Raw genomic sequence first — 11,146 nt, forward strand, 5'->3', positions numbered from 1 at the left:
CTCCACAGCAGCTTCACACATCTGAACAGGGTCTCCTACAGGTGCCACCCTGCACATGGGCAAAATCAACAGCAGCCTGTACATGGGATTTCTCTGTGGTGGCCCCTCCCCGGTGGAATGGCCTGCCTGAGGAGGTCAGGAGAGCCCTCACTCTCCTAGCTTTCCGTAAATGATGCAAAACCGAATTAGTCAAAAAGGCTTTTGTACTGTAGGGAGGGACTCGCAGATGCTTCGCTAATGAGTTAAGGACCATAGACTTCGCCACTATGTTACTCATACTCATACTCGAATTTATTGCAGTTGGCCAAAGGCCGTAACAAACAATAAGACAAAAACAATTGTATAAACAACAGTGCAAATAAAATATGCAACCCGAGCCAAATAGGATAAAAACACTATAAAAATTACTCTGTAGAACATGCAGCCAGGAGACAGCCATTTGCTGCAAGAGCAAAAAGAGCGACCTTGTACGAGGTCACTGCGTCCTCGTCAGATAGTAAGGCTACGATATTGTCTTTATCTTGTCTAGAGCCCAGCCTAGCTAAAATTGAGCTTAAAATTTTCATTCTGGGAGATAGGTATAGTGGGCAATATAGTAGATAATGGCACAGATCTCCTGGCACAGAGCCTCCACACAAGCAGAGACGCTGGGGAACTGGGGTCTTACCACTGTGTTGCCTTACCTACTACTTTTTGTCTTAAATATGTGCTGCTATGAGCTACTTGTGCTTCATGTAGTCTAATGTCAGCCCTAGAATTGCTTATGTTCTGTTTCAACATTCAACTCTGTATGGATTCTTACTAATGCTATGTCTTTGTAAAACTGTGTTTATTTACCCTATGGCATTGTGGAATCCGCCTTGAGTCTCAGTGAGAAAGGCAGACTATAAATGACAAAAATAAATTAATTAAGAAAATTAAGAACATTTCCTGTTGGATCTAGCAGTGAAATGTGCCTCTGGTGTGTATACGCAAGGGCTGAAGAAATTTGCTGCGAAAGACATTTGGCGTCTTTTATTTTGATTGTAAATAGTGGGGATGTTTTAGTGGTTCCGTGTTGTTCATCCTTCTCATTTTTAAGAGCTTCCTGTTGCAGCTGTTTATGGAGACACTGAAGACCAGCATTTATTACATTTCTTTACCTCCCCCTGCAGAACTCATATTGTTATTTTTGGCACCTGTGGTCTTCATAAGAATATTTGTAGTTTATGAAAGCTCTTATATATGCTCCTTCCTGCAGCGTTTTATATTTAGCACTGACTTCCTGGCAGGGAATTTCTCACCTTTGGGAGCCCAGAGCCTTTGATGATTTCAGGCTCTGGTGGTGAGCTTAAAAAAAACCCAAAAAGCTCAGGCCCGTTTTGCTGATCATTGAAACCTGAACTGTATTGAGTTTGCATTCTTAAATGTAAATTTTATATAGTATAAAACAAAGTGAGTATCCGTTTGATTTAAAATTTGTGTTTTTTAAATAAATATGTAAACTATTACATCAATATTTAATATTGCAATAAAGTATTTGGAGTGCAATCAATAACTCCTTATTACTCTTAACTGAATTCACAGTTCTTAACAAGAGCAGAAATTGTCCCATTCTCTCAGTATATATGCTTGAGGAGCATGGGACAGGTTCTACACACACAAAAATCAGTGTGACCATCGGTGACCTCTATGCACATCTGGGGAAGGCCTGATCTTCTTTCTGGATCAAAAAAGCAGAACTTAATGAACAATGTGGGAAGCTTTCTCAAAAGATATTTGCAACAGCAAGCACCAAATATACAAGGAGCTTTCCAATTATGCAAGCATACATTTTACCCCCAAAAAACTAATTCTGTTGAGAAGACCACAGACCCCCCCCCCATTTATTTCTCTGAGCAGCAGCTGCTGTTCAGTGCCAAGAGCTGTGCTAAATTTAACACAGCTGTCATCCTTAACAAATAAATATATAAAACTGGCTTACCCAAGCACAGCTGCAAAGACAGCAACTAAGGGTTTATTTCTCTCTGCACATGTTATAATAAAATCAAGTCATATTTTTTCTTCCTTGTTCTGAAATGACCTAGCACCCTCAAAAGGCTTGGTCAGCTTTAGGGTAAATTGGAAAGAATAACAAAATGTGGTGCCATGGCCTATGAAAATGTCAATTTAATTAAGGGAAATAGTAATCCTGTTAGTCTTCCTACTTCCAGTTTGGGGTCCCTGCATTGCTGCAGATTTACAGCCCATTCCTTGGACTTAAGCTGCATGAGCAAAAATTTCCTCTTAAGATGAAGCATGCCATATTCCTGGGAATTATTTCTCTCTTACTTTTCACTTAGAAATAGCTGATTTGCATTTGTGTAAACCTAATTGTTCTTATGTGCTATTTAGACACTTAGAAGGGGCAAGACTTGGTCTACTCTCTTTCTCAGATCAACACAAGCAACTGTGTGTGTCACAGCTGAGGTCCGTAAGTCATCATAGCTTGAGCCCCAATGCAAAGAGAAACATGTTAACAGCTCTGTGGTCTGAAGAGAGCTTTTTTCATGATTAATAAGTGGCATTTATCAATAACATTTGAGGATTCTTTAATTAGATGATTCCCTATAATCATATCCAAGTTTGTTGGCTTAAAAAGTTCAACCATATACTGGGAATTGGGTGTTTTGTTTTTAACGAGCATGCCTTACCAACTTCATGATTCATTAGAAAGCCAATCTTCAAATCTTTGTTGTGAGATAATTCTGGTTTTCCACAGGAAGCTGTCAAATAAGCATTGCCTATATGAAGATAGGCCTAACATTTAGATGGATGGGTGGTTATTAAGTGGTATAAGATGGCATGTTCATGGTTGTGTCTTCTGTGCAGTCATACATGGGAACTGCGCATGTGCAGGCCAGCCATGGATGTTCCAAAGCTCCTAGAGGCATGAGATGCTTGCCTGGTGTTCTCCATGCTTTCCCCCCAGGTGCAGCTCTAAAAGGCAGCTTCCTCCCTCAGTTCTTCTTTTGCCACCACTGAAGAAGGCTGTGTCTTCTCTCTGCTCCTCAGTGCCATGACTCTTTATGCAAGTTAGGGCCTTCGGTTCCATGGAGTCCATCTGAAAATGACAATAGCTTGGAACTGGCTTCTCATCATAGACGCCATCAGTTCCATTATTCGCCATAAGGCTCCCACTGTCATTACAGATTTGAAGACTCATCGGATATGGACCCACCTCTCAATACATCTTCCATGATAAAGACCCTTACGCTTCAGTTCACTCGGAATCAAAAGATAAAACTAAACCTACATTGATTCTGGCCACGGTTTCAGAAGACAATTATGCTCTGGAACCAACGTTGAACCACACTAAACAATCTGATGATGACTCTGATGTTGGCTCAGATTTTGCATCAGAACCATCTCCACTAGAATTCCTTACCGAGGATTCTGCTGTGTCCCCAAGTGAAGATCTCCACTTATTCACCAAGCAGTTAGTTCAGATGGTGAGGTCATTGGGCATTGAGATGACCTGCTCTGCTTCAGCCTCTTCGGATCTGGTTTTCAGGGACTTGCACTCAGAAGCAGCCAGACCAGAGGTATTTCCAGTCATGCAAAGGATGCTCAACATGACCAAAGATGCATGGTCCAGACCAGCTTTGACTCCAACGATATAAAAAAAGCTGGACAATATGTTAAAGACCAAACAAGAGGGGTCAGGTTTTCTCTTTACTCACTCCCCTGCCATTTCTATTGTCACCAAGTCCCTCCAGGGTAAAGGCCTTCAAAAAAGTATGGGCCATTCTACTCCAATTGATAAAGAGGGCAGAAAACCAGATATATGGGGTAGAAAGGTTTATGCATCCACAGCTTTAACCTTTTGAATTGGTCATTATGAAGCCATCATGGCCCTGCTACTAGCTTTTCTTACGGGAAAAGATAGGCCCATATTTGCACCTAATTCCTGATGACAAGCAAAAGCAGCCCTCACATGGGCTGCTGACATCCCCACCACACCATCCAGACCAGTTCTCTTGTACATGGCTCCCTGGACAACTGTTGCTTTGGCACGCATGGGCCACGGTGCATTGAGAGCAGGGGCTGTCCCTCGGCACCAGTCAGCTTCAGCCGTAGAGCCCCGCATTTGGGGGAGGCACTGGCTAATTTGTGAGGGGAGCAGGGAAGGGATGTGAACATGCAAGCCAGGGCAGCTGGCTCCTCATCTCCTTCTTACCTGTCAGTACACCCCCCCTCCTCCCTGAGCTATGACTCAAGATGGGTTAATTGTAAGGGAACTTGAGTGGGAGTTGTTAGCCAGACGTTCTGAACTTTGTTCTTTTTCCTGTGTCAGTGCAAGCTACCCTGAATATCACTAAATTCCCCATGCAAACTTTCGTCCTGCCACCATATGCACTCTCTCCCACCTTGCGTTCTAAGTGCCCACGGCAGAGGGCTCTTGGGCAGAGCCTCTGGCTGCGTCCCTACTTACCTGGGTTCATGGGCGCCTCGGCCACAAGTTATGTACAGTGGGCGAGGCACTGATTGGGTGCTGGGAAGGGGGCTCGGCTGCCATGGGGACGCAAGAAGCCTGGGCGCCACTGTAGTTGGTAATCCTATGCTCCACTGGGCCTCTTGGGTGGGGCTGGGTGCAGAAGGAGAAGCAGCTTTCCCCTTATAATGGGTGCCTATGGACTACATCACTTTCTTGAGGTACAACTTTCCATTGCTGCTGTGGGCCCCAAACAACTTAGAGAGCCAACTAACTCTTGACCCACCCACCCCCGGCCCACCAGTGCAAGGATTTACACCACAGAACTGCCTGCGCCTGGCTGCTGTGGCTGGGCACCAGTGGGGAACCCAGGGACAGCAGCACCAAAGGGGAACACAGTGGAGTTTATGATGGTATAGCAGGCAGATGCACTATTGTGGGGGCTCATCAGCTTCTTAGGCAGGGCTTTTTTTCAGTCAGAACTCCATGGAATGGCGTTTCGGCACCTCTCATGTCCAGTGGCCCCCATCTCCAGACAGAGATCAGTTCGTGTTGGCCAGGAAGCTTGCTGCCACCGAGAGCATGCCCAGCTTGGCCAGAAACCCCTTGGCTAACAGCAGGCGTGGGTGGTACCACAGCAAGCGCAGCAGGCGGGTCAGAAGCACCATGAGCAACCTGCTAAGGAGCAGATGAGGTGCAGCAGGTGCCTGAGGAACCTCTGTTTGCGGCAAGGCAGCGGAAGGATGCAGCCCCCAGAAATGCCGGCACAGCCCTGCCATATCTGCACCGCCCTCCCAGGCTCTGCGCCCGGCCCAGCACGCCTCCCTTGCTGGGCTCCAGCCAAAGCACCAAGGAGGGCTGGCAACAGTCTAACCCCTTGCACAATGCAGGAAATTCACAACTATCCCCCCCTCCCCCAGTGACCCTTGCCCCATGCCTAGAAGATGGCAAAACACCACCAGGGTTCCTAGCCAAATTGGCCTAGGGGAAACAGCTACCTGACCCCAAGATGATAATTGGCATTACCCAAGACATGTAAGAAGGGGCCACAAGAACTAAGCACCGATGTAACCCTACCCTCTCTTTCATAACCTGTGCTCCACTCTAAAAGGCATATTCTGAGTGCTGCATGTGCCGATAGCTTTCTTTAGGAAATAGGCAATTAACTCAGTTTTTTAACTAGGGGCTTCTCCTGCCCTGAACTATTGTAAAAAAGGATGTATGGGGAAATAGATGTCATTTTCCATTAATACTATTTGTGTGCTTGCTGATCAAGGTTTTGCACATTTGGCCATCCTAAACAGTGCACATTGGAAAGATAACTTTCCAGTCCACAACTTTCCAGTCTCCATATTCCTTTCCAGAAAAAAAAATCCTATGTCCCACAAGAAACTGGGCCTTTTTGATAAGTGAGTAGAGAAACTTAAAATTAATCTGGTTGCTGCCAGTGACTTTTCTTCAGACTTTTCTTCAGTGCTCAAGTGACTTTTCTTCAGAGGGACATCTTCCAGGCCACCTACAGGCCAGCACTCAGAATCCCAGGGGATTTGTAGTCCCAAAATCTGCTCCAGTGCCTTTTCTCCCTTCTTCCAGCTCTGCCACTTGGAATGTGACTGCTGTAGCATAGTGGTTAAGTGGTTGGGTTGCAAGTCAGTAGTCTGCTGGTTTGACTCCCGCTACTGCAATGAACTCTACAGTAGCCTTGGGTAAGCTACTCCACTCAGCCCCAGCTCCCCAGCTGTATTGCAGGGATAAGAATAACACTTAAAGAAAAATACAAAGAAAAATTATAATACTATTAGAGATTCTATGTTTGTGTTTCCTCCGGTTAGGGGTTTTCCTTGCATTTATAGTGGTTTCTGCTCCTGATCCCAGCTGGGTGAAGGCGGGGGTAGGCATTGCCACCTGCTCCTCTCCTGATCCCAGCTGGGTGATGGCAGGGGGCGGGCATTGCCACTTGCTCCACTTCTGATCCCAGCTGGGGGCAGGCAGGGGTCAGGCATTGCCACCTGCTCTGCTCCTGATCCCAGCTGGGTGAAGGTGAGGGACAGGCATTGCCACCTGCTCTGCAGCTGATCCCTGCTCTGCCATGGCACGCTCTTTGGAGGTCTGACTGCCTCATCTGGCCTTCCCTCCATAGCAGCGCCCTCTGGTGGCGCACCAGGGTAGGAAGTGAGTTGTCTTGAATACGCTTAACCTTTTACATAATAGGATTATCCTCATGACAATCATCCTGTGAGGTGAGGGGACTGAGAGGGCTCCTAGAAGCTGTGACTGACAGCTGGCTTCAAGTGGAGGAGTGGGGAATCAAACTTGATTCTCCAGATTATAGTCCCGCACTCTTAGCCACTATGCCAAACTGGCACTATGGTAGCTAATTTGGGAGGGGAAAAACTCAAAAAGCGGCATGAGGAGATGGTACCCATGAGAGGGTGACCACAGGCATCATTCCAGGTCTCAAAAAAGTCCCAGAATTGCGCTACTCTGCGTTCCTGTTCTGCTGCACCTTAACGTGGGGTGTGTTTCCTCCAGGGAGTGAATTGTTATTGTGCTTCAGTTTGCTTGTATTTCTCTCAACATGGCCCAGCATATCTGAAGAGCCTAGCCTTAGAAAATGTAGAGGAAATACTTGTGAGGTTCTGACCTAGGTAAAAGCGAAGCTTTGTAATCATAAATATTTGGCTAAGTTGTTTCATCAATTAACTTACAGGGAATGTTTCTCACATCACTTTTGTTTTCCTATGTGCCTCAATGTATATCCTGAATATTCTTTGTCTTGTTTTCAGGGTATTCCTGAGTTTTTGTGCCTTGTAATATCTAGTGCTGGCCCATTAAAGGCACAATCAGTTTGATTTTATTGACTTAGAAAAAGTTCCTATGCAGCCATAGTTCATGGGGAGTCTACCAATCTGCTGCCATGTAGTACACTACATGGGGGCTAAAACATCTCCAGCCATGTGTACTGACTCGATTGTATGGAGTGTAACAAATTATTTTTGTGCTTTCTCCTTAAATGAAGGCAAAGACAGGTCCTTCATTGGCTCATCCTTCCATTTCTCAAGAGGTGGTAAACAATGAAGATTCTCAGGAACCTCCTGCTTCACCATCTCCAACTATGTCAAAAAGGATGTCACAAACTGAAAACAAATATTTGGTGCATGGTTTGGATGAGCCTGTAGGCATTTCACCAGTTCTCAGTAATGCCCTGGAGCATATTGTGGAGCAACTAGATGTTCTGACTCTAGTAAGTGCAAAGAAAACTCCCCTCACTATCCTTCTGCATGCACTTCAAACAAACCAGTAGATTGGGTGGGGGGAATCAAGGTGGGTGGGAAAGGGGCACCCAGACACTGAGTTGTTTCTGTGTCTTGGGCTGGAAATCCCCAGTTCAAATCTCAGCGCAGCCATGTACTTGCTCAGCGGCCTGAGGCAAATATTGCTCTACCTCAGCTCATCATCTAAGATGATGATAATACCGTCTCCCTTAGAGTTGGGACGATTGCCAAAATCATGTTTGTGAAGTAAAGATTTTAATTGATTGTTTAATCAATTAAATACATTCATATACTCCCTTTTGAGAGAAAGTGAGAATTACAATTGAATAAAAGTTTTCTCTTTATTGGGTTGGATCCCTTTGGTTTCCTTTTGCCAGAGAAGAACTTCTTCCAGTAGTGAAAGGATGTCACAAGATCTAAACCATTGTTAGAAAGAAATGCCATTTTTATTTTACTTTCTTACAACAACAGATATAAATGTTCCTTAACTTTTAGTCTTACTTTTAGTCTTCCCTTAACTTTTAGTCTTACTTAATTGGCTAAAGCTTTAGTTGATTAGCATACCAACTTCAAGCCAGCCGTCTTAAATATGAAGCACTTTGTGCCAACATATTGCTCCTAATTCAACTTGTGTCAGTGGAACACAGAACATTATCAGATCCGTTCAGTTACAAACTGTTTGCATTTAACCTGTTTGTAAGCTTGTCTTTAACTTCTTTCCTACAAAATTTATAGTTAAAGTATTTCACACTATAATGAAGAATATATATTAAGAGTTGGCATGAATGTCAGTGTTGACTAATAATACAATATTTTATTTCTGAAATAGGTAATCATCCCAAACATTTTTAAGTTATTTATACTAACTATTACATGGTAACAGCCTCACATATAAGTGAAATGCACACAGGGGAAATTATCCATTTCCTTCCCTGGCTACATTGCCACATGTCACATTGTTCCAGTGGCTTTTTGGGAGGTTTGAGTGGCTGCAGTTGGGAGCAGGGAGACAAGAAAAGCCCGGTGGGTGCACAGAATTTCATATATGGTTATTAGATCTCAGCTACTAAATACTTAGGCTTTTTAAGGGAGGGGAGGATCACAATATTTTGATTTCTAGATAGTTATGTAACTTAAAATAAGATACATAACTTAAAAATAAGTTCCCCATATTAATGAGTCTATCCTGAATATACAATCCAGCCTGCCATCTAGGGAAATCATCCCAGAGCAGATATTTAGCATTCAGAACTCTTTCTTAGGGACAAAATAGATATTATGATGGTCACAGGTCTGACCAGTCACTGCCAACACCATTTTTAGAGCAGAGTTTGGACATTTAAAAATGTTGCAAGGGACCAATCCTGATTCGGCCTGTAGGATCAGGCAGTCTTGTCCCCTCTGTTCATGTGCTGAGTCATGAGCTGCTTTGGCGCACAGGCTGGGGTGAGGATGTCCCCCACCATGCCTTCCCTTGTGGCACTTTTAAAATGGCCAGTTCTTGTCTAAAATGGCATTGGCAGCCATGTGTCAGAGCCATGTGCTTTATGTTTTATGATTATAAGCTTCATATTATGTTTCAAATGCACCAGCATAGATATCCATGTTTATAGGAAATAAATTTTTCTTTTAAATGTTCTAAAAATTACAAAACTGACCCTAGTAGAGCGGCTGTCTGATTTGTTTTATTAATTTAAATCAATTTTTTTTTGCAAATATACTGCTCAATATTTAAATTGCCCTCATTTTTCTTCCCTGTAACAGACTATTTCAATCTTGGAGCAGCGCCTGACTTTGACTGAAGATAAACTGAAAGAGTGTTTAGAGAACCAAGAGAAAATACTGATTTCAGCCAGAAATGAAAATGAACAGTACCACGGCTGGTGAACATTTTTAATACATTCTCAGGGCAGTACCATGGCAGCCTGACATGATGGGGGGGGAGTGCTTTTTATTTTTGATTTTATGAAGATCGTTAGTAACATTTTGTTGAACATATTATTTTTCTCATCTTATTAAATATATTTTTTCTGTATATCCTTTCTGTTTATCTATCTACTAATGTGTTTCTCCATCCTTGACAAGCTAAGAATAGTCAAAGGCTCTGTAGGTTTCCACTGTGCATAAAGAGCTCTCAGTTCAAAAGTTCTTAGTTTATTTCACCTTGTGAGGCTCCTCCTTCACTGGCACCTGTCCAGCCACCTGCCATCCTGCTGGCTTCCCAAGACAGGTGTCCTCAGGCCTCAGACGGGAAGGGGAGGGGTTGCACCACCTTGTTCCTTCTCCTTCTCATGACTGAGTCGTCCCTTGTTACTGGTGAGTAGTTGCTTCAGCTGTTTGGCAGGGAGGGGAATCTCTGCATCTGTACAGGAACTAGCCTGCCCTATCTCATGCTTAACATTGATTTCCCATTCGCATATATTCAGATATCATCACAAATAAAAGTTTGTCCATGATAATTATAATAGCTTATTGTTCAGCCATCATCTCTTCCTTACACTCCTCTGCACAGAGCATGACAGACATTTCCTGTATTGAGCAGCCTTGAATCAAGGTTCAATTCACCATGGCATCCTAATGCAGGCACTTAAATGAAGCCTTCCCAAACTAGAAGGTTTTAAGTTATGCTCCACACACAGTGAGAAGAGGCAAGGAGAACAGCGTGAGCATGGCAGCAAAGCATGGCAGCAAGCAGCAAAGCATGGCAGCAAGCAACAAACCTGTTTGTTGTGATGTATGAACAGAAGAGATGAAACTGCCCTCTTATGAGCAGGAGCAACGTGGCACCAAGAGTGCCCCCACACCATCTTGGCTCCTCTTTCTCTCCCATCTTGCAATACACAAACTTGGAGGACAAGAGTAGGCACAAGGATGCTATCAGATATGGTTACAGGTAAATTTCACACAAGATAACTCAGATTTTGGAAATGAAGTGAAAAAAAACATGTCTCTGGGCTGGTTTGAGCTGTGTTGGCAGGAATCGGCATTGTGACAGCAGGAACTGAAGCATCTTTTTCTCCAGAGCATTGCAGCCTTCACTGGACTGATTTCTCCACCAGTCCATTGGTGAGGAAGGATGGTGAAGTATATTACTGACAGAACCTGTACCAAAACATCACCACTCACTTACAATGAGCTAAGTTCTGAGCCAGCCTGAAGACCACCATCATGAGGGAAGGTGAAAAGCCATGTCACCTTGCCCCCTTTTATTGGGTTTTTTTAAAATAGTGGTTTTGATTTTATTTCTGTGCTGTTGTTTAACTTACATTATTATCCCCTCCCCCTTACATTTGTGTGGTAGAAAGTCAGGATATGATGAACTGGAAGACAACAAGCATGTAGAATCAATAGAAAGGTTTTTCCAAAAGGGAGAGACAAGTTTTTCCAGAATAACACCAGGAAGTATACAGAAACCCTG

General features: G+C 43.8%; 1 protein-coding gene across 4 annotated transcripts in view; it reads left to right on the plus strand.

Annotated features, from left to right (window-relative positions):
• The window catches only part of POC1B (POC1 centriolar protein B), a 53,312-nt gene extending 43,549 nt beyond the window's left edge, over positions 1-9,763 (plus strand). For all 4 annotated transcript variants that reach the window (XM_054988655.1, XM_054988654.1, XM_054988656.1 and 1 more), the window contains 2 exons: positions 7,473-7,697; positions 9,493-9,763. In XM_054988655.1, coding sequence (XP_054844630.1) covers positions 7,473-7,697; positions 9,493-9,615 — 348 coding nt within the window. In that variant the 3' untranslated portion in view covers positions 9,616-9,763. The remainder of the gene's footprint in view (positions 1-7,472; positions 7,698-9,492) is intronic.
• Positions 9,764-11,146: the final 1,383 nt, after the last annotated feature.

Source organism: Eublepharis macularius, chromosome 9 (assembly GCF_028583425.1).
Source record: "Eublepharis macularius isolate TG4126 chromosome 9, MPM_Emac_v1.0, whole genome shotgun sequence".
Classification (NCBI taxonomy): domain Eukaryota; kingdom Metazoa; phylum Chordata; class Lepidosauria; order Squamata; family Eublepharidae; genus Eublepharis; species Eublepharis macularius.